At 45.4% G+C, this 23,851-nt stretch overlaps 1 protein-coding gene across 1 annotated transcript; it reads left to right on the forward strand.

Moving 5' to 3' along the window:
• The first annotated feature begins 65 nt into the window (after positions 1-65).
• On the forward strand, positions 66-23,654 carry apoba (apolipoprotein Ba). The gene is made up of 29 exons (XM_086183492.1): positions 66-282; positions 1,870-1,905; positions 2,295-2,407; positions 2,498-2,643; positions 2,886-3,033; positions 3,190-3,342; positions 4,125-4,249; positions 4,328-4,404; positions 4,501-4,957; positions 5,090-5,231; positions 5,310-5,456; positions 5,653-5,864; positions 6,511-6,718; positions 6,800-6,970; positions 7,128-7,331; positions 8,111-8,278; positions 8,386-8,591; positions 8,705-8,887; positions 9,417-9,547; positions 9,636-9,846; positions 9,985-10,157; positions 10,244-10,419; positions 11,162-11,283; positions 12,087-12,460; positions 12,718-20,283; positions 20,377-20,488; positions 21,307-21,339; positions 21,470-21,656; positions 22,287-23,654. Exons 1-29 carry the CDS (start codon positions 231-233, stop codon positions 23,457-23,459), a joined length of 13,206 nt encoding a protein of 4,401 aa, XP_086039618.1. The 5' UTR covers positions 66-230; the 3' UTR covers positions 23,460-23,654.
• Positions 23,655-23,851: the final 197 nt, after the last annotated feature.

Here is a 23,851-nt window from a genome sequence, read left to right on the forward strand (position 1 = left end):
CTCTGTAGTATTTAGGACAGTAAGAACTCTCAAATGAGAGTCACTGAGGATTGAAGACAGAAAACATTGTTTACCCAGCAACAACCTTTAATCCCAGGCTGAACTTTGAACTGACCTCCAGCCTTTGTTCCTGTGGGCTGAGGGACTTTATAAAAGCTCCGGGTGGATGAGTGAACGTATGAACCAAGACAGAGAGGATCAGCGAGGAAGCGCATGCCTCAGCCCCAGAGATGAGTTACAGCAAGCTGTGTCTGCTGATGCTGCTGAGCTGCACACTGGCTCGTAAGTAGGAAACCACTGAGATTCAAATACAACTGAGATGAATGTTTGTTGATCAAGTCAAGCTGAAGGAGCTCTGCCTTCACATGCTCGTGTGGTGTGTTCACGACTGCTGCGGACCGTCGCATGTAAATGGAAGCGTGTCAGTGTGAGGCTGCAGCCGGTACCTCTGTTTCTGATCAGCCTTCATCAAACATGTCATCCAGAATAATAACAACGATATCATTGTCAGCTCACACGGAGAGAAGTCTTCCCACAGCATGAAGACTTGTTCCAGTGTGAACAGATCAGTTGTTCTCCTGTGTTTATGGACCAGTTCATGCTGTGGAAAGGAATCTGGGTCGGGACTCGGGACCATCCATGCATCCATGCATCCATCCATCCATGCATCCATCCATCCATGCATGCATCCATCCATCCATGCATCCATCCATCCATGCATCCATCCATCCATGCATGCATCCATCCATGCATCCATCCATGCATCCATGCATCCATCCATCCATGCATGCATCCATCCATCCATGCATCCATCCATGCATCCATCCATGCATGCATCCATCCATCCATGCATCCATCCATGCATCCATCCATCCATGCATCCATCCATCCATGCATCCATCCATCCATCCATCCATCCATCCATCCATGCATGCATGCATCAATCCATCCATGCATCCATCCATCCATCCATCCATCCATGCATGCATGCATCCCTCCATCCATCCATCCCTCCCTCCATCCATCATCCATCCCTCCATCCATCCACCCCTCCATGTTCCCCCTCTTCTCCTGTTCAGGGTGGGGGGGGGGGGTGGAGCCTATCCCAGCAGCCTTCCCCCTGGACAGGTCACCAGTCCATGGCAGGGCCAACACATAGAGACAGACAACCATTGGCTCTCCCAGCCACGCCTACAGTCAATTTAGAGTCTGGATTAACCTGGTCCCTCTTGATGTCTTTGGACTGTGGAGGAAGCTGGAGTACCAGAGAGAACCCAGCAGGAGCAGGGAGAACATGGAGACTCACCCAGAAAGACCCCGTGCTGCAGCCGGGGCTCCACCCACAACCTTCTTGCTGGGGGGCCACAGTGAGGACCACTGCTCCACCCACAACCCTCTTGTTGGGGGGCCACAGGGAGGACCACTGCTCCACCCTGCTGCTTGGATCAGTACCATCGCTTCTATATCCGATTTGTGAATAAATAACTGTCAACCTACTTCAGGCCTGAAGGAACAACAGAGGAAACACGTTCTCATGTTCCAAGAGCAACTGAATGTGTACAAATAAACACCTCAGTCCTCCAGGTGGGAGTTTTCCTCTTTTACACGAGCTGTCGTGGTTCAGTGCAGATGCGTTTTCACACTCACACACAATAATAATCACTGTTAGAGCCGGCAGGAAGTTAAAAACCGTTTCAAAATTTTATCACACAAACAACTGGCAACCCCTGAAACAATTCCACAACCCCTGACCCCCAGGACCACTGGTCCAGATCCCAATCATGGGAACACAGCGTAAGGCGTTAATTCATCAACTGAAGAATTTGGAATCGAAATGAATAACGAGTTCTTCTTTGCGTTTCTCTCCAGAACCAGATGCAAGTGACAGAACTTCGACATGTTTGTGTAAGTTGACATCAGCTGCATTCACGTATACATTGACAGAGCAGGCTGCATGCATGCATGCGTGTGTGTGTGTCTGTGTGTGTGTGTGTGGGCAGATAGAGGGGAGCGCTGTTGCAACCTCACAAACTAACCTGGGGACGGATCAATGGTGACTCTGCTGAACTAATAAACACATGACCTGTTTTCTGGAGATCGCAGCAGAAGTTGATGGACTTTGTGCTGTTCATGATTCTGGACAATAGATGGTGTTCCTCCACTGGGTCCAAGGTCTGCTGCTGAGTGATGATGTGGAACCTATAGGAATATAACATCACCTTTCTAAACAATTAGAGTGACACGTCACATGTGTATTCTGCTTTCCACCATGTGATGCATTTATCCTATTGCAGTGGCATCCAGATTTAAGACCCATAAAAAGTACATGTACCAGTACACCACGGAGGGCAGGAATGGCGTGGTGGGCACTGCTAACCTGAGGAACGGCCCTAAGGTTTCATGTCAGGTACACAAATATTTATGTGTCCTACTTCAGTTCACTTGATAACAGAAGGTTCTTATCTGAGCTGATTTGTGTGTGAACCCGTCTCTGCAGGTTGAGATCGAAGTCCCGCAGACTTGTGGGTTCATCCTGCACACCAGGGACTGTACTCTCAGCGAGGTGTCCCTCATGGATCCCCAGGGTCAGCCGGTCTACAGTCAGGCTCCCAGCTCAGAGGCCTTCAGGGCCGCCATGGAAAAGTTAGTCAAACAGAGACTCTTCACATGATCAGATTTCTCATGATCTATTTTCTATGCTAAGACAAAGAAGCAAGTGTGAGGTCACTCAAAAGAAAGTGCTGAAATCAAACAAACTGTAACAGCTGATAGTCGTCAGACGATGTCGTAGCATTCAACATTCACGGTGCAAACGGACCGTCGCCTGAGTTTAGATGTCTGGTCTTGAGTAGTTGAAAATAGTTTCCTGACCGGTCATCATCTAGGAACCCTCTGAAGTTCACCGGGGAGCAGCTCACCGGCATCCAGCTGTATCCAGAACCAGACGAACCCATCAATATTGTCAACATGAAGCGAGGAATCGTCTCAGCCCTCATGGTGCCAGTCGTGGAGGATGAACAGAGCAGACTCATGGTTCGTATCAGACCAACGCCAGGGCCTGACCTGAATACTCCCCCGCTACTTCTGATTCCTCAGGTTTAACTGTAAAAACTCTAATGTGGCTTTAGATTTAATGACCTTCTTTCACGAAAGGAGGAAAAAATCCTTTACACTGTTTTCTTCTTGCAGAGCACAGTGCACGGCAAGTGTTTCACCGACTACGTGGTCAACACCAGGAAGGATATCGCCACAGATGTGACTCTGTCCAGAGATCTGTCCCAGTGTGACAGCTTCTACAGCAGGGAGCTGGCCAACAGCCCCCTGGCCCTGCTGCAGAAGCTGGTGAGACATTAGCATCTCTGGATGGTCACTTTAATATTCCAAACGCTGGCACAACGCTTTGGGGTGAAGATACAACGCAAAAAATATATCACTTTATTGACTTGTGAAGGGAACGTGTCTGTTTCTTCATGATCTCTCTCTGAAATATACACAAAACAAAGAGTTGAAACATCTATCAAACCTACATTTTGACATTATGCACAAGCTAAAACCATTTTTATGCTGCCTGACATCACACCGTGTCTCACTGATGGTTCTATAACTACAACTAACACTGTATGACTTTAAAAGTGATACTTCACCCAAAAAAGTGTATCTTACTATCCAAGTACTCACTAACAGGAGTCTCGACCACTCAAAGATGTTTTGCCACTTCTCAGTGACTCCAGAATGCGGGAAGAGCCAGACACATTGTTGATGTTGTTTGCTGTCAGCCTCCGTTAGCTTCAAGCTAAATACACTACATGTCACTGGGTTTTCTGCATTCTGGAGTCACTAAGAAGTGATGCAGGAGGGAAAAACACTGTCGGCTGTAAAATTTAATTTGGAATGGAGATGTAACAAGTGCAGTTTCTCAGAGTGAGCTGGGTTCTAGTTTCAGCTCAGAGATGTGAGCTTGAACTCGTTCTGAGTTTTCACTCCTCAACTCTGTCGCTGTTTCTGCTCACTGCTAAGCTTTACTGCTTCACTCTAAAAAGTACAAATGTAGTTTAGTAATTTAATTCTGCTCAATCAGATTTTTGGTGATTGCCAAGTCTAAACATTGTGGATTTGATTTCCAGCATCGACCCTTGTCCAAGCTGATCACCAGCACCCAAGACTGCAGCTATCAGTTTGACAACAAGGGAAAACACGTCACATCCGCCACCTGCAGAGAAAAGCACATCTACCTGCCCTTCTCCCATGAGTGAGCAGCTAATATCTTCATATGTACGCACATTCTTTTCATTGTCATGCTGTTGGTCACATTGTAATCTGTCTCCAGGGAGAATGGAATATCATCAGTGGTGACTCAGCACTTCAGCTTTCAGAGTTCCAAGAGAATCAACAACAGAATATTTGGTAAGTTATTGTCTCAAGGGCCTGCTGAGTCGGACACGTTTGTCATTCATGTGACTGGGAAATAAAAGATGACATGTTAAACTTGCACTGGCACAGATGTGAGCCCCAGTCAGAGGAAGCCTCTCCACTTTGAAGAGCCTGATGATAAAGCTCCTGTTCAGACGAAGGACGCCGCTCTCAGCACCTTCAGGGACCTGGTGGCCCTGGCGGGTACAGACCGAGGCCAGGAGAGGGCCGGCCTCTTCCATAAACTGGTGTCTGACCTACGTGCCCTGAGGAATGAGACCCTGAGCCCGGCGGTCACCGAGATGCTGGAGACATCTGCTTGGCTCACCTGGCAGGCTCTGTTCCAGTGTGGAACACCAGAGTGCACCAGTGCTATCTTCCAGGCCATCAGGACCATTGACGAGGCGCCACTAGAGATGGATGCTCTGGTCTATGGGCTGAGTCTCCTAGCTAACCCTGATGCCGCACGGGTCCGGGATATGCTCAGTGTGGCTCAGCATAAACAGAGCAAGGCAATCATGTATGCTCTGGCCAACACCGTCAAGAAGTAAGGAAACGTTCTTCTTCCTGCGGGTCACACCAACATGTCATCGCCAGCCACCTCCATCAGTACGACAGAGTCCCTAAAGCGTGTTAAACTGATCACATGTTCCCCACTGTGTCTTGTTCTTGATTCCAGGTTCCATCAAGGAGACATCACCCCAGAGGTCACAGATGTGTCCAGGTTCCTGAAGACTCTTTTAAATGACTGCTCAGGAGAAACAGATCAGGCCTCTGAATCCCCCCCCGGCCCTGGAGAGATGTCCTTCCTTGTACTGAGGGTACAGACAGTCATTCAAACATCTCACTTGTTGTTCTCCAAGTGAGTCTTAAGGTTAATAGTTTCTTCTGTTGTCCAGGTTGTTGGTGTGATGGGGGGAGCTGTGCAGGCAGCCAGCCCCAGCCTGGTCTCCTCTGTCATGAAGTGTGCTCGGAGAACTGATATCCCACTAGCAAACCAGAAATCTGCTGTTCAGGCCTTCAGGCTGATGGACATCACCCATGAGGTACAGTTACCTCACACACACACGGTCCTGGAGGATGGTGCTGGCTACAGCATATACTGGGATTGACAGCATACATGGTTGAAATGGGAGCACTGGGAGGATGTGCAGCATGGAGGTGTTTACTCATACATACTGGAAGCCAACACGTCCTCAGCTCTGACTCCAAACCCACTCACTGTTGTTTTATTGATCACAGATCAGAAACCTCCTCAGGGAGGTGTACCAGGACCCTCACAGCGCTGTGGAGAAACGCATCGCTGCCTACCTGGTTCTGATGAAGAACCCCGACCAAACTGTGGTGGGAGACATTGTGAACAGTCTGGAGGACATAAGAGACGAGCAGCTCAAAAGCTTTGTGGTGTCCCACCTGAAAAATATCCAAAAATCCAATGAGCCAAAACTGAACAAGTGAGTAATGATTTATTGTCTACAATTGAAAAGTTGTTGTACTCTTTGCTTCTTAGCAAATTAAATGTCTGCTTTCATTCTATATAACATCAAAAACATAAAATAGAAATTTGTCACTCAAATACTGTGTCCACCAAACGAAGAACCAAACAGTCAGTAGCAGCAAGTAACAGGTGAGGATTTGACACAGAGCCTCTCATACTAATATGAATATTAGGAGGGCGACAATTTGGACAGTTTAGCTGCTGTTAGCATCAGTCTCCGTTAGCTTCAAGCTAAATATACATGGCTGGCTCCTTCTGCATTCTGGAGTCACTAAGAAGTGAAGGAGGAGGGAAAAACATCTTTGTGAGCTGAGTACTCCTGGTAGTGATTACTTTGAAGGAAAAATACATCTCTCACAAGGTGGAAGACATATTAGCGCGGTAGTTCTAACACTGTTGAGGAAGTTTTCCTACCCTAGAAATAATAGTTATTTTTTATTGCTTTCCCTTTTAATATCAGGAAATATTATAAAAGGAAAAGTAGATGTGTGTACAATGGAAGAGTTCATTGAGGGTTCAGTGAAACAGTACATTTGATGAGTGAAGCTAGTTGTTCTTGCCCTTTGTTGCCTTCCTGGTCCTAAGTGCTCTCTCCATTAAAGATTCAGGGACTACATAGACGTGGCCTTGAAAGATCAACAGCAACAGACAACTAAGATTTTTGATGCCACGTCACGCAACTACAAGATAGACTCTCCCATGGGTTCGCTGCAAAGCAACATCCTCTTCGATGCCACCAACACCTTACCCAAGGAGGTGCTGCTGGAGACCACTCTGAAGGTCTTTGACTACAGCTATGACATCTTGGAGGTTTGTTTTTTAAAAGCAGATGGAGGACGTGATGAAAACATAGAACGTAGCATTTAAACACGCAGACCTCCTGTCTTCAAGGTTGGTGTTGAGGGAACAGGATTTGAACCGACGATTGATGCTCTTTTTGGAGAGGAAGGTTTCTTCCCTGACTCCATCTCTAGAGCCATGTACTGGGTGGGTGACAAGGCCCAGATGCTCCAAGAGGTTGTGGAACGAATCTCTCCTGACAGCGACCGAATGAAGAGACAGGTGATGTGATTTTTGGAATTCTCAGTAAACATTCTTTGTTCTAACGTCAATAAAAACCTCTTTTTTAACATGAAAAATGATGAAAGCTATGATGAAATTAGTTCCTGCCACTGATAGAGTCACTGCTCATCTAATACAGAGGTTACTATCTCTCCAGGTTCCGCAGGAACTTCTGAGAGAACTCACTAAAGGTGTCCAGAAGCTTGTGGATAACGTACGTTCTTCTCCAACTCCTGAAGTCACAGCCTACCTTAGACTTCTGGGACACGAGATTGGATATATGAAGACCAGCGAGATAAGAAGCATGCTTGACACCCTGGTCACCTACTTCAACGTCATCTTCAGGCGTCTACCTTATCAGGTCAGATCAATCGTTACTTTTATTAGATTTTTTTTTTTAAAATCCATTGTAATATAAACAATCCATAACCCTTAAAGCAATTCTTACCCTCCAAGTCCTCACTACCAGGAGTACTCAGCTCACTAAGATGTTTTTCTCCCTCCTCCATCACTTCTTAGTGACTCCAGAATGCAGGAAGAACCAGCCACACATGTTTAGCTTAAAGCTAACGGAGACTGAAGGCTAACAACAACTAAACTGTCCAAAAAATCGTCTGTTAGCAGACTCCAGCTTTTGGCCAGTCCAAAATAATGCAGCTGGCTCTTTCTACATTATAGACTCACAAAGAAAAAGTTCAAGGGGCTGAAAAACAGCTTGTTCAGCTCTAAACTCCAGTTCATGAGTATCTGACATGCAAACACATTTTTTAGGCATCATTTTAATCCTCCTTTAATTATGCTGAGGTCTACATCGACCTGTTTAGAGGAGGCTATAAGTATAGCTGTTTACTTAGTCTGAAACTGATGTGAGCTGTAACTCTGTCTTCTAGGACATTACCAACACCAGACAGGAGCACAGGTCCAAAAAGCCTTGACCATGGCACATTTCAGTCCAGACCAAAGTGTTGGACTGACTGTTAACTCACGATATTCATGACTGAATGACTGTTTTTTAGATTTGTACTTTCCTTGGCATGATTTAGCCATGTATAGCAGAAATGCCCTACAGTTTTACTTTTTTTTTCTTTTCTTTTTTTACATGTGACACCATTCTTATAACCTGCTTGTTTGATTTTTCAGAGCTTTTTAAAATTAACCTCCAGCACTGAAAACGAGGTTTTTGCCCACTACATCTTCATGGAGAATGCGTTCTGGCTCCCCACTGCCTCCGGGTTCCCCATGAAGTTCTCACTGGCCGGAGTGTTGGCCCCTGGAGCCCAAGGAGGCCTGGTGTTCTCTTCCGGCACAGTAAACTAGCTTCTCTTCGTCTTAATTTACGAACAAAGTTGTGCAATAATCCAAGTGTGTGCCTCCATGTTTCCTCATCATGTGAGTTGGTGTCTTTGTTCCTGCAGGGCAGACTGTCTTGTATGCCTTCTGTTGGGTTAGAATTCATTACACAAATGGGTGTGCACGTTCCAGACTACGTGGACGCGGGGCTTGAGATGCACACTAACGTGTACCATGAAAGTTCCATCAAAGCTCGAGTCGCTGTCAGCAGGAACCAAGTTAAACTCGCCATCCCTGCTCCTCGATCCAACACTCGGCTCTTCAGTGTTAGGTGACTGCCTGAAATATTACTTCCATCATAACAGAGTGCAGTGACTCGACACTGGCATGTGACAACGTTGCTGGATTCATTCACAACTCTGCTCTATTTTGTTTGGGGTACAGCAACAAGCTGCTGTCCATCTCCTCTGGTCAAACACAGATTGTACCATCCCTGCTGGAAGACCAGACCAACTCAGCTGACTGTCAGCTCTTCTTCAGTGGTCTGAAATTCTGCACAACAGTCCGTTACTCTAACACCACCATGGTGGACCAGGCCCCCTATTACCCTCTAACTGGAGAAACCATGTAAGATCAAGTGAAGTCAGTTTTATCTGTATGGTCACAGCAGAGGTTCTCTCACGGCACTTCATAAATAGAGCAGGTCTAGAACCACTCTTTCATTTCATTTACACCCGCCAGTTCTCCATGAGTCACAACATCTTGGTCGAAAACATTGATTTTAATAGTCAGGAACATTAGTGAGAGAGAAAAGGGTCATGGTAGAAATTAAAAGTTAAATCTAATTGGTAGATTTCTTTTTATTTGAAGGATCACACCATCTGTCTGGGAAATCCTCCCCTAGTCCCCCATGTTTAGATCCAGACCAGCCGGGAGACCCGTTTCTCTCCTCCAGACCTGCACCAGACAGCTTACTGCTAGTTAGCTTAGCTGTCATGAACACTAGCAGTAGAGAAAGACCGCTCAACAGTCATCAGAAACACTTTTCTACACGTGTTCTTGTAAGTCATTTGGCAGCGAATGTAGATGTCCAATCGTCAAAGAACAAAAGGATTGAACTAAAAGAACATACCCTCTGAAACCTTGTTGTCTTCAGGGCTGCAGTTGAAATCCAGCCCACTGGGGAAGTTTCTGAGTACACTGCCACCATAACTCGGGAAACACTCCGAGAGGGGAGGGAGGGTCGCCAAAAAGTCGGCTCTCTGAAGCTACAGCTGAAGGCAGAAGGTGCTGTAATGATGTCGATACACAAGGCTCATTCTGAAAGTTAAGTATCAAGATCAGTGGTGACTGAATCACTCAACGTGGTTTTTAGGCGACGAGTCAGCAGAGGTGACTGCATCCTTGAAGTACAGCCGCAATAAGAACACTCTCACCACTGAGGTGGTCATCCCTGACTATGACGTGGAAGCTGGTATCAAGGTGGCTGTGAGTGACGGTGGCGCCAAACCAAACAACTTGTGGGGGGTCACCATTGATGTCACCAACAGCAAAATCCCACAGCTGACGCTGGTCGCACGCTCCAGGTACTGCAGTTGCATTACAGAGGCTCGGTAATCACCGATGGGTGCTGCTGGCTCCTCCAGTCTAATCAGCAGACAAGGGCTAGAACACACCTGAGACCTGGTTACAGTCAGAACAACTCGTTCTTGTTTTAAATGTAGACTTGAAATGATGTCGAATGCCATGCTGCAACTCCAGATGATCATCCCTTCCCTACAAACGGACACCTCGGTCACTGCAACCCTGAGGAAGGACAAGGACGTCCTCATGAATTTAGAGACATTCATCAAGCTCGCCGCCACATCCTACCACCAGAGGACTGCCCTCAAATATGGTAACGCACATTCATCTTCCATACCTCCATCATAACAAACAGACTCAAAACATCCATTAATTGGAATAATCCTGGATGTTTCACAGATGATGACAAGATTGAGGTGCATATGAAATCAGACCTGAATGCAGAGCTTGAGAAACTGATACCAAATGCAGAAGACTATCTGAGGCAGCTGCAACAGCTGGTCGATGACGTTCTGGACCAGCAGGTGGCCAAAACTGACATGAAACTGCGTCACATAGTAACTAAAGCAATTGAGGTAAAAGTTTCAGCAGTTGACAGCATCTTTCTCTCTCCTCTATAAAAGAGCTTGTGCTTCCAGTGCTTTTGGGTTTTCTGCTAAGTTACATAATATTTGACGAACACATGAATCATTCAGCGCTGAACTTGTTTTGCTGTATACAGGGCCCCCTTGTGGCCATGTGAAACACAATTCTACAATTCTACAATTTCATTTAGCAGACGCTTTTGTCCAAAGCGACGTACAACACAAGCAAGAATTTAGACCTAATTAAGGAAAAGCCCATAGGAAGCGCAAAAGTGCTTCAGTTGTGATTTGGTCACAGGTACTGCCATCTAGTGGCAGAAGAAGTGTCGCCCCCCCCCCTTTTTTTTTGACAGACATACAACATGACACAACACAGTTAGTGCTACATAGTCACTAAGTGCTGGGTCTTGGACCCTCTGACTGATTCTACCCCAAAGAGGAGCAGAGTCAGGTTCAGTGCCTCGGTGCTCTCTGAACAATTGAGTCTTCAATTGTCTCTTACACTTACACATTTCACTAGCAAAAGTGATGCGTGGAAGGTCCATAATGAAACCTTTTGTGCGTAAAATTCCAAAACATATAGGCACTCATTTGTGAAACGTTCTCGTGCTCAAACTTGTTTCTACACACTATTGGATTTTTTTAAGGCCTGGAAATTTGTATCAGTTGAGAATGTTGGTGAAGATGCACACAATCAATGGGTTTTAAACTTTTGAGATTTATCACCTTGCAGGCAGGTAACATTTGGCTGGACAAACTGACAGCAAGATTCCCAGCTCTGGAAAACCTGCGGAATAAGAGGGGCCTCTCCAATCTCCTCGTTCCCTCCCTGGCTGAGAAACTGTTCTTGGAGTCGTAAGTGTTTCTTATGGAGTTTTGTATCAGCTACGGTATCCTCTAGTATCTTATGGGGGCAATGAATGATCTATCCATCTATCTATCAATCGATCATCCATCCATCCATCCATCCATCCATCTATCTATCTATCCATCCATCCATCCCTCCATCCAACTCCATCCATCTATCCATCCATCCATCCCTCCATCCATCACCCATCCATCCATCCATCTATCCATCCCTCCATCCATCCATCCACCCATCTATCCATCCATTCACCCACCCATCCATCCATCCATCTATCCATCCCTCCCTCTATCCATCCCTCCATCCATCCATCCACCCATCTATCCATCCATTCACCCACCCATCCATCCATCCATTTATCCATCCCTCCCTCTATCCATCCATCCATCCATCATCCCTCCATCCATCCATCCCTCCATCTTCCCCCTCTTCTACTGTTGAGGGTGGTGGGGGTGGAGCCTATCCCAGCAGCCTTCCCCCTGGACAGGTCACCAGTCCATGGCAGGGCCAACACATAGAGACAGACAACCATTGGCTCTCCCAGCCACGCCTACGGTCAATTTAGAGTCTGGATTAACCTGGTCCCTCTTGATGTCTTTGGACTGTGGAGGAAGCTGGAGTACCAGAGAGAACCCAGCAGGAACAGGGAGAACATGGAGACTCACCCAGAAAGACCCCGTGCTGCAGCCGGGGCTCCACCCACAACCTTCTTGCTGGGGGCCACAGTGAGGACCACTGCTCCACCGGGCCGTCACACTGAATGATATTATGTGTGTGTTTTTTTTTTTTACAGTGACAACTCATTCCGATACCAGTTCAACAAGGAAAAAATGGCCATTTCGCTTCCTCTGCCGATGGGAGGCAGAACATCAGAGGAACTGAACATGCCCACTACGCTGTCTCTTCCTCGAATAGACCTACCACAGATCGGTCTATACATCCCCTCCAAAACCTATCCACTACCGTCATTCACCATACCACCTTCTTTGGATTTCTTGGTCCCCCTTCTCGGTATGTCGGCACTGTCCACCAAGATCAACAGCAACTTCTACAACTGGGAGGGCTCCATCCTTGGAGGCAACAACACTGTCGATGTGCCCAACTACATTGCCCAGTTCAAGGCTGCGGCCCAAGCACCATTCAATCTGCTGAGTTACAAGCTTGAAGGTAAAGTTGCTTGTAAAGGAAGTCAGACTCAGTGAACAGTGACTAACCACACAGGGAGAAACAAAACTGTAAACATGCATTTCTCATTTTACTGCCTTGGTTTTTGTCTTTACTCAGAAACAATGTCATGAATGGATAAATTGTGAACATTAGAGTGTGCATACTTAACAGTAGTTAATCAAAATAGGATTTAATTTAAATATTCTCTTTGTCCCATTCAAACATCACATTAACTGATGTCTTCTGTTGGTTTAAAGGAAGTGGGATGGTGTCAGGAAGAGGGGATGACAATCTCAAGTATCTTTGGACTAATTCCTTCAGCCACAGTCTCATTGAGACAAGCATCAGTTTCTCAGAAAGTGTGCAGGTGACAGACAAACTAAATGCAAGAGCCAACTACAAGATGGAAGCCTCCAGTCCTCTCGGCCTCCACGCCTCTCTGTACTACTCTGCTCAGTCAACGTCCTCCCCAGATTCCAATGAGGTCACAGGAGATGGAACCATGGAAGGGACAATTATGATTGGTCCATTTTACGCTAATACTTCCTACACCAACAGCTACAGCTTGCGCCCGGTGGAAAGAAAAGGAAGAGGGGAGTCCACCCTGCGCTTTGATGCACCTTTCATCCAAGTTCAGAATGCGATCCACGGTGTCTATGCAAATTCAGAGCTCAATCTCGTGTCCAAAACAAATGGCCAGAAAGGCCTCCTCGAGCATGTAGCAACGCTTAACTACAAAGAATCACAGCTGACACTTAGTTGCAGTGGTGTTGTCAAAACCAAGAATGCTCTGCTCAGTAACAAAGTGGAGCTCGGTGTGTCTCGCCCAATGACCATCCTCAGAATCGAGTCACAGGCAGATGATCAAACAAACAGGGCATACTGCCTTCTAACAGGCACGCTGGACTTTAAGGGTCTGGAAGTCATCTCCGAGGGCTCCGTTGTCTCAGACGGAGGTCGTGGGTGGCACAAAGCGTCTGTTCTGGTGTACGGTAATGGTTTGACCACAAGTGGAACAAATAGCATTCAGTGCAGCCCTGTGACACTGGAGAATAGCTTCAGTGGTGCCATTGGGAGCGAGGGAGCATCGATGTCTTGTAAGACCAAAGCGACAGCAGAGGAAAGCAGAGGTGAGCTGAACTTTGATGGTAAAATCACACCTACAGAAGCGTCTTTGTATGGCGTCTTCAAGGGTAACGCGTATGATGCAAACACAAGGAACAATGTAAATGTGGTACTGGACAGAAGAGCGTTGACCCTGAGCAGCAACAACGTGGGAACAATGAGGCAGATGAAAACAGAGCACAGCAACACTCTCACCCTCACTCTGTGGACCCTGGCCCTGCGCTCCAAGACCGACAACTTCCTCTCTGAGGACGTTTACTACAAGCAGGGCACCAAGGTTGACATCAAGCCTCTTGTTGTGACAGCAGATGTTACAAATGAGCTCAAATTTTATGAAGCCAGCTTGAACAATGAAGGTCATATGAGACTTGAGCCCGCTAAGTTTGACCTGACAGGGACTATAAAGGCGGCTTATGGAGAAGAACACAGCGCGAAACACACCTATGAGATCAGCTATGAGAACATGGCCGGTGCGATGAAATACAGCACATCTGGAAACGCCCTGGATGCCAAGCTGAGTCACAGCTGTGAACTGGAGTTCGCTGGACTTTCCTCCAAATCAAACTGTGAAGCACAAATCAATTCTAAGCCTTTCCGCCTTGATGGCACTGTACGCTCTGTGGTTCAGCCCTTCAGCCTCACTGTCGATTCCCTCATCAACAGCGATGGAGAAATTCATCTCAGTGGGAAACACACTGGACAACTGTATAGCCACTCGCTGCTCAGAGCTGAACCTCTCGCTCTGGTGTACGCTCATGACAGCCGAGCGTCAACCACACACACGCTTCCAAATGGGGATTCTTCCTCTCATGTAGACAACAAATTTGATGGCGTTCTGACACCAAGTAACCAGGCTTTAACGTGGAGAGTGAAATCTAAACTGAACAACCATGCTTATAACCAGGACATCAGCGCTTACAATAACCAGGAGAGGACAGGAGTGGAGTTCTCAGGAGCAGTTTTTACAGATTTGGTCAACAAGTTGAGCAAAGAAAAGAGATCAGTACCGGAAGAGTTCAGTGTGGCTGGTTTCCTCAAATATGACAAGAAAAGTGACTGCCACATCATTCACATTCCATTCATCAAGAGCTTTCCTGCTGCCTTTGAATGGCTCAAGAATACATTCGTACAAGCTTTAGAAACACTTCAGCAATTCATCTACAACCTAAACGTGAATCAGCTGATCAGTGACTTTAGAGCCAAGTTAGATCAGCTACCGATGCAAGTGAGTGACTTCATGCAAGAAATGGACTTGGAAAACAAAGTAAATCAAGTTAAAGCAAAGCTGGATTATCTGATTGGTGAGTTTTCTGTAACAATGGAGGACTTGGAACTTGCGATGAACAAGTTGAGAAGGAAAATGGAAAATGAGGTGATTAGCATCGCCACCAAAATTAGAGACCTGGTTCTTATGGCCAAAAACTACGTCAAGGATGGGCAGCTGGTGGAGAAGATAACAAACTCGCTTTCACAAATGGAAAATCAACTCTATGCACTGGATGAGAAATATGAAATCAAGGAGTCAGTTGTCAAAGTGCTCAGCGCCCTTGAAGACATCATCAGACAGATTGATCTGCAGAAGTTCACCGAGAGCAGCGCTGCATGGCTGCAAGAGCTCGATTTGAAATATGGAATTTTGGAGAAAATCAAAGAAAAACTGTCTGAAATGAAACAGGCCATTGAGGATTTTGATGTGAAAACTTTGCTCAAAGATGTGAAAGACTTCCTTTCTACCGACGTGTCCAAGTACGTTGAGCAACTTTCATATAAAATCCCCTTGGCAGAGATCGCCAGAGTATTTGAGTCCATGAATGACGTTGTTGTCAACTGGATTGATGAATATGAAATCCCTAACAAACTCAATGCAGTCTATTTCTACATTCGAGATCTAATTTCTAAATATGATCTTGATGATAAATTTAAGGAATTCATGGATCAGATCCTGGTTCTCATGAAGGGCTTCAGAATTAGAGAGACTGTGCAGTCAGTGGTCGATGCTCTGAATGCAATTAATTTTGAATTTGTTTATGATAAAATTATACAACATCTGCACAGTGTCACAAGCCAAGTCAAAGCCATTGAATTTAAGAAAATCATTGACAACCTTAATGAAAACATCTCAATAATGCTTAAATCAGTGAAGGACTTTGACTATGGCGCATTTGTTGATGTGACCAACAATAAAATAGCTGAAGTAACAAACTATGTCAATGAGCAGATTATAACATATGAGACCGTGCAAAAAATTGAGGCTGTCAGGGAATTTTTCAGGGAAATCCAAATTTCTGTCTTTAAATATTTGGACAAACTCAAAAACACAAAGGTGGCTGATGCTCTCAAGAATCTGAAGGATGTGATTGACACTACATTTTACAATGATGTCAAGATCAAAGTCCAGGATATAATCGAAGACATGAGACAAAGAATTCTTGACATGGATATCAGACAGGAAATGTACATTTACCTCCAGAGAGCAAGTGAATCCTACAGGAATATGGTTGCCTTCATGTCTGCCAAGATCAGTCAGCTGATAGAAGAGATCAGCAAAGGGGTGCAGGAAAAGGAGATCTTCAGACGGCTGAAGGAAGCTGTAGACGGAGCTCTGGATGAACTGAGACGTGCTGAGATCCAAGTCCCTACTTTTAGCGTTCCACTCACTGACCTCGTCGTTCCTACATTCACCATCAATCTGAACAGACTGCAGGAGATCAGCATCCCAAATGAAATTTCTATTCCTCAGATCACCATCCTCGGCTCCATAACTGTCCCAGCGTTTCGAATGTCCTTTGATGAGATCAAAGCCAAACTAGTTGCAGTACTAGGAAAAATGAGAGAATACAAGATTCAAACCATCGACCCTGAAGACATTTTTGGGGACTTGAAAGTTCTTTACCTGTTTACGCTACCAGATGTCACCTTCCCAGAAATAAGACTTTCAGAAATCAAATTCCCAGCCATCAGCATCCCCAAATTAGATTTGAATGACTTTAAAATCACTAAGCTCCCCATCCCAGAGATCACATGGCCTGAGATTCCACATGATATCTGTATCCCAGTTTTTGGAAAACTCCATGGTGAGTTTAGAGTGGTCTCCCCAGTGTACACTCTTGTAACTACAGGGAAGATTGAAAACTCAACCTCCGCGCTGAAGAACCCCCAGTTTACAGCCACAATTGCGTCGCAAGCCACATCATCTGTTGAGCCCCTTGATTTCACCTTTGAAGCTTCTGCACAGCTGCAGGCTCCCAGGATGAAGAAGTTGCTCTTCAGAGAAACAGTGAAAGCTTTGCACACGGTGTTCTCCGTGGATCACGAAGCCTCCCTGACGCTCATGGCTTCCTCCGCTGAGGCCTCGGCAAGGACCGCTGCTAAAGCAACGAGTCAAATGTACACAGCTGATTTGGTCAACAATGTGGCTCTGACGCTGAAAGACAGAATCTCTGCAACCATGAACTCCACCTATAACCACAACTTGGACATCCCATCAAAGGACATTTCAAGTCAGGCATCAATGAATCAGGATGTAGCCGCCATCGTGGAATCTGGGAGAATCTCATTGAGCGGTGAAACAAATGGTAATGGGAAGTGGTCCATTCAAGACCATTCAGAAGAGGGTTCACACAAAAGCAACGTTGAATTCAATGTCAGTTTTAACACTGCCAAGTTAACTTTTGTGGGAGAAACAAACAGCAAGTCCTTGAACTCCAAACAAACACTGACTGCTGAAGCAGTGATCCTGAGCCATATAACCGTGGAAGCAAGATGTGAAACAGAAGCTCTGTTTGCTGAGAAGAGTGTCCTGGTTCTGAATGGAGAGGCTCATGTCGGGGACTTAAAAGTCGGGCTGACAGCCTATCATGATGCAGAACTCTCTGGAGGCATGACTGGAACCGTGTCTAATTCTTTGGAATTCTTAGCCCATCCATTTGAGGTTGTCTTTGATGCAAAGAATAAAGCAAATGTCAAGATATTCTTTCCCCTGAAGCTCACTGGTAAGGTGGATCTCCAGCATGACTATAGTCTGGTGCTAAACTCTGAGAGGCAGCAGACTTGTTGGTTTGCTTTGGCAAGATTCAATCAGTACAAGTACAATCACAACCTCACAGCAGAAAACAGTGGAATGGACTTCTTCTTCTATGCCTTAGCCAACGGAGAGGCTAATTTAGACTTCCTGACTGTTCCTCTGTCCATCCCAGAGATGCCTATACCTTATCTGGACCTCAGAACCCCTGAGGTTCTAGACCTTTCTCTGTGGGATCAAGCTGGATTCAAAACCTTGCTTACCACTCCTCAACAGACCTTCGATATGAACCTAAAGCTTCAGTACTACAAGAACCCTGATGTGCATGGCTTTGAATTATACCTAGAACCGTTCTACAATACCATCAGTGACAATGCCAAAATCATTCAGGAAACATTTGAGCAATACAGAGACAGAGCGACTGAACTTCTAAAAACTTCTTACAATCAGGCTAAGTCACAGTACCTCAAGCACAAAATTAATACTTCAAGTTTGCCACCTAGAATCTTCACTGTCCCTGGATACAAAATACCAGTCTTGAATATTGAGGTTTCTGCTTTCAGGGCTGAGATGCCTGCCTTCAGCTACTTTGTCCCCAAGGAGGTCAGTACACCGGGCTTCAGAGTTCCTGCACTGGGTTTCTCTGTGCCATCCTACATCCTTGTGCTTCCATCCTTACAGTTGCCTGTCATCCATATTCCAGAAACCTTAAGTGAAATAAAACTTCCCAGTTTCACATTACCAGACATCCAGAACAACATTGCTATTCCAGCACTGGGCAACATAACATGCGACTTCTCCTTCAAGTCCAGCCTGATTACCTTAAGCGCCAACGCTGGCCTTTACAACCAGTCAGATATTATTGCTCGTTTTGGGGCTTCCTCGGCATCTGTATTTGACATTTTTAATGGGAAAATTGATGGCACAACCAGTGTGACACGAAATAGAGGGATAAAACTGGCCTCAACTGTGTCTCTTCAGCATCAGAACATGGAAGCAAACCATGAGTGTGCTGTTAGTCTCACCAAACGGAGCATGGAGGCTTCTCTTGGCAACACCGCAAGAATCAGTCTATCCTTCCTCACTCTGGAATTGAGTCAAGAACTTAGTGGAAACAGCAAGACCAAACCAAATTTTTCCTCCAAGAAGAAAATGAAATACACTTTTAACATTCCTCTGATAGAATCTGTAGGTAAGGGGAACTTTGAAACGAACTGGGCAATGGAGGCGCTCTCCTCGTATGTGTCGCTGGAGAGCTCTACCCAAGGGAAGTCAGACATAACTATAATGGACACTTATAACTTTGCTGAAGATCTTAAACATGACGCCAATTTCTATCTGAATGCAAATGGTCTGCGATCGACAGTCATGACGGCCTTAAATTCCAACATTGACAAACAGGAGACTCAGAAACGCAGCTTGAGTGATAATGTCCTCCACTTTGATATGAATGAGAACTTTGCTCTTGAGATGTCGTTGCGACGTGTGTTTGCAACACTGGATTATTCAAGTCATAACAATGTTAACTTTGTGTCTCTCATCACAAACGGAAAGCACACTCTGAAAGGAGAACTGGACTTTGTTCCTCTCACAACCCTGAAGTCTACATTGAGTATTGATGCAAGTCAGCCCAATAACTTTGGTCATGCTGGGCTCATCCAGAACATCGACCTTGCATTCAACTCAGAGAAGCAGTCGATCACCTGGAGCGGGAGAGAGCAGCTGGGATCTTTCATCCATGGATGTGATTTGCTGGTTTCCAATGATGAATCTGAGATACACGTGGATTTGAGTGGGTCAGTGGAAGCCCACCTAACATTCTTGAAGTCAGTTGTTCTTCCAGTATATCATAGAAACCTCTGGGATGTGCTCAAGTTTGATCAAGTTACAAATATGGATGACTTAGAGTTCCTTAATTTCTCTACCAGTGTTGTCTATACAAAGTCCGCAGAGGGCCAGGAGTATGCTATTCCCTCAAAATTCCTTAGAAATGCTGTCGTATTTAGCATACCTGAGATTAGCATTGCTGTTCCTTCGTGGATTAAAGAAATTCCATCCTCTTGGAAAGACACAGACGTGGAGTTTGAAAACCCAGACGTCCCTGATCCTCTCATTCTTCCTCCAGTCGTCTCAGTTCCAGCCTTCGATGTGCCGTTCACCAACTTGCATGTGGAACCTTTCACAATCGATCCTAAAAACCTGCGGGTTCCCAAGGAGATCACCACCACAGCCTTTGAAATCATGCTGCCTGGCCTGCCAGTCATGCGGGTACCCAGCTTCCATATCAACACTGAGCACCTGCGAGGGAAAATGTCCTTCCTGTCACTCAAGATGCCGCAGTATGACATCGTCGTATCATCTTTTACCCTCCCGAAATCATTTGGCATCGGAGAACAGACTATCAACCTGAATGACATCACAAGTTATATCTCCAACTTTGAACTTCCAACTATTGAGATTCCAGAACAAAAAATTGAAATCCCTGAAATTGACCTGCACCTGCCTTCAAGTGTGTTTATCCCAGCCTTCGGTGCACTTGGTGCCACCCTGAAGCTTTCATCCCCGATTTATAATGTGTCAACAACAGCGAAGATAGAAAAGAAGGACTCCAGCCTCGTGACTTCGATAAACTCCATCTGTACTTCCACCGTGATCCTCCTGGAGTACGACCTTTCTGGTAAGACTCCCACACTGGCTGTGCAGAACTTGTTCTTTCTAGAATTTGAATATGGCGGAACATGTCACGTTTCACCTTCCTCACACCACCCAGGCAGTGCAGCCTTTGAACTTGACGATGGAGTCTTCAGTCTTCATGGGAAGTGTAAATTGGTTCACAATGACGTAAATGTCGACTGGCAACACGTCTTTGCACAAAATCTGAGGTGAGTCAGTACAGAAAAGTTTCGTCATTTTTAATTCATAGATTTGTATTGAACATCCCATCACAATTTACTAAAGAACATTTCTATATGTTTGTGTTAGTGGTTATATTCCTTCAGCAATTTTTTTTTACATTGATTTTTATTTCATGCATCTTTGAATTTTATTTTGTCATTTTTTTTATTTTGCAAAATTTTGTGACACTAAACTTCGTAACACCCCTACGGGAGTGTGTAGGACAGGTTTTGATCAACTTGTCTTACATTGTCTGAGTCAATGGGACACAGTGACAGGAACCAGGAACGCCCCCAGTTCCCCCCTGTTCCTGGGGAAAGTTCTTGTGGTTGAAAAAGGGCTTCACAAAAAATACTTGACCATAAGTCTCTTCTACTCAAATTTAAGATGGACTGAATAAACCTCTGTCATTGTACACATCTGAGCTTATGTTGGCCGAGTGGATCTCAGAGCGGCTTTCACTGACCAAGCACCGGAGTATGGAGGAATAAACTTGCATTGAAACGCTCTGCTGTGTTCACCACACTCACACAGCTGACAGCAAGCAGCTGCAGGGTGCAAGGTCACTTTATTGACACGTGGACATTGGCAATCACACAGCTGATCAGTCAGCTGTCAGCAATCAAGCAACTTATTCCATTGAAAACAATCAAAAACAAACATACATTTTAAGTTTGCGCAGTCTACATACAATGAATGATAATTGGGACCAACTCAACAGCTTCAATGTAAAATAAGTGAGGTAACAACAAGCAGGACTCATTTCAGAAGCAGTGCCGCTTCAACTTCCATGCTTGTTTTTCAGGATGAAACGTCAAACCTCTGTGCCTGATACAATGTAAGTTCTTTTTACTCAAAGGGTCCTTTTGAAAATATTTCACCATTTTTTTTCATCAGAGTTCTGTGCAGGGGCTCATGAAAGCTGCACCAGGTAAAAACTCCACTCACCAGCTTTTATTTGTTCACAGGGTCTCTCACCATACTCTCAGTGTTGACATCACCAGCCCAACATTCGTCGATGTGAGCCTCCGCTATGCTTCCCGCAAAGATGGCATCACTGCATCGATGTCTGCTCCGTCGTGTGGCTTCCTGGGATTGCTTGTTCAGCGGAGGTCTCCATCACAGCTTTATGGGAAAATGTTCAGCCGTTACCTGGTGGGACACTTTTACTGTGCATGAATCCTGCCACCACAACTTTTAACAACAAATTTGAAATGCCCAGATGGGTGGATGCCATTAATAGTATTACCTCACCAAAAACTGCGTTTTCTGTTTCCAAGTACTCACTAACAGGAGTACTCAGCTCACTGAGGTGTTTCTCCCTCCTCCATCACTTCTTAGTGACTCCAGAATGCAGGAAGAACCAGCCACGTATATTTAGCTTGAAGCTAACGGAGGCTGATGCTAACAGCAGCTAAACTGTCCAGGAACATCTGGTCACCACCTCTCCAGGGGGTCTGGTGTGATCCAGATGTGCGATCAATAATCCACAGATACTTTGGAGATCAAATCTAACCAGAACACTTCCTGTTTGATGAGTTGGTTCAACTTCAACTTGCCAGTTCAGTGCTCATTCATGTCAGTCTCCGTTAGCTTCAAGCTAAATAGACGTGGCTGGCTCTTCCTACATTCTGGAGTCACTAAGTGATGGAGGAGGGAGAAACATCTTGGTGCTGCTTTATTAGTGAGTACTTTGAAGGTCCAAAACACATTTTGGGTGAAGAATCGTTATGAAATTTAACAAGTTTAACTGTATTTCTCTCTTATTCCTCCCCTCAACTTCAGTCCACTCCTGAGAGGGATGCGGATATTTTCACTGCCAAAGCCACGCTGAAGAACTCGCAGAAGTTGAACCTACAAACCTCTTGGAACTTCGAGGTCCTGCATGATATGATTGAGGGAACCAAAGACAGAGTTCCTGCTGTCAGTGACGCTGTGCTCAGATTCATTAACAAGTATCACACTGCACATTTTGGCTTTGATGTCAACCGTGGTGGCATGAAGATGAAGAGTGCCATCTCCAACATCATAGAGAAAACCTACCATGAGGTTCCACTGACTTTTAGCTCATTGCAGACCTCGATTGAACACCTGAGCCATGAAGGAAGGAGGGTCTCTGACGGCTTACTGTCCCTGACGTTGGGTGGTGCGGTGCACAGCTTGAATGTGGGGGGTGAAGAGGTCTTGAATCGTACTGAAGAGTCGATGAACAAGTGGCTGGATGCAGTCGCATCGGCTTTCTATCACACAGCCTTCCCAGTGCCTGGGTCTGAAGACCAAATCTCAGGCCAGGTTCTGTCCACGCGAGTTCAAGAGTTCCTATCAAGAGTCAGCAACAGGGCGAAACAAAGGTTGGACAGCCTCAGGGAGGAGGTCTCTAATCATATCAGGCGCATTGAGTTCACCGTCCCTGGAACTGAAGTTGTTGTTAATGGAAATGAGGTCATCCACAAACTAGAGAGGGCCTGGACATCTGTGGCTGATCAGGTCAAATATTCAGTGCACAGGTGGTTTGATTTACTCTGCCATGCGGTTTATAAAAACTTCCAGGTATTTGTTCAAGAGGGTGACAAATTCATCAGCTACCTAAAAGATGAGAACAGAGGAATCGCTGCTCAGGTTGATGCCATTCATGCGGAGATCCTACAGGCTTCAAGACAGAACACCGCCGAGGCCGAGCGGCGCGTGGCCAAGTTTAAAGACCTCAGCAAACGGAGAGTTCAAGACGTTTATAGTTCCATGAGTATTGAGCGAATAAATAATGAAACCAAGGAGGTTATCAGTATTTTGCAGTCACACCTGTATGGAGGACTTCATGAGTGCGTCGATGTAGTGAGACAGGCGTCTCAGAGTGCAGCACCATATTTAAAAATGAGCGATAAGAAGATGGATGTTGAAATTCCTTTGCCTTTCTTCTGGAACTCTTTCAGTGAGTGGCCGACACAGACCAGGCACTGAAGAGCCGCGCTTCATAAAGGTGCTGTCACGGTGCTGTGGTGGGTAGAAGCTTGTCTGAATGGGTTTCAGTGCTCGCGAGGACACGTAGTTGTTTTGAGACTGTTTTCTTTTTTGTTAATTTTCACAAGTATCACTATTGAAAATTTGTATGCATGTTACTGGTGATAACAGAGTGGTAGTGTTAAATTAAACGATACAAACAAATACTAACTGTGGTGCTGTTTTAAATCAATGCACATTTATATGTTTAGAATGTAAATATACATATTTGATGTGAATAAGCGCTTCCTTGGAAAGTTCAGGTGTAACCAACTCACCTAACAGGAAGTGATGTACATGACTTTTGATCTCAAATCCAGGCATTTGTGGGTGATTGATCATTCAGCTGGATT

This window comes from Aulostomus chinensis, chromosome 17 (genome assembly GCF_037954235.1).
Source record: "Aulostomus chinensis isolate RoL2024-O1b breed Wild chromosome 17, RoL_Achi_v1.0, whole genome shotgun sequence".
Classification (NCBI taxonomy): domain Eukaryota; kingdom Metazoa; phylum Chordata; class Actinopteri; order Syngnathiformes; family Aulostomidae; genus Aulostomus; species Aulostomus chinensis.

Bases quoted from the DNA above. Each gene is read 5' to 3' on its own strand.
- apoba (XM_086183492.1), top strand. From the start codon at position 231: ATGAGTTACAGCAAGCTGTGTCTGCTGATGCTGCTGAGCTGCACACTG. The intron at 1,906-2,294 runs GTAAGTTGACAT...ATCCTATTGCAG, and splicing joins CAGAACTTCGACATGTTTGT to TGGCATCCAGATTTAAGACC. The intron at 4,958-5,089 runs GTAAGGAAACGT...TCTTGATTCCAG, and splicing joins CTGGCCAACACCGTCAAGAA to GTTCCATCAAGGAGACATCA.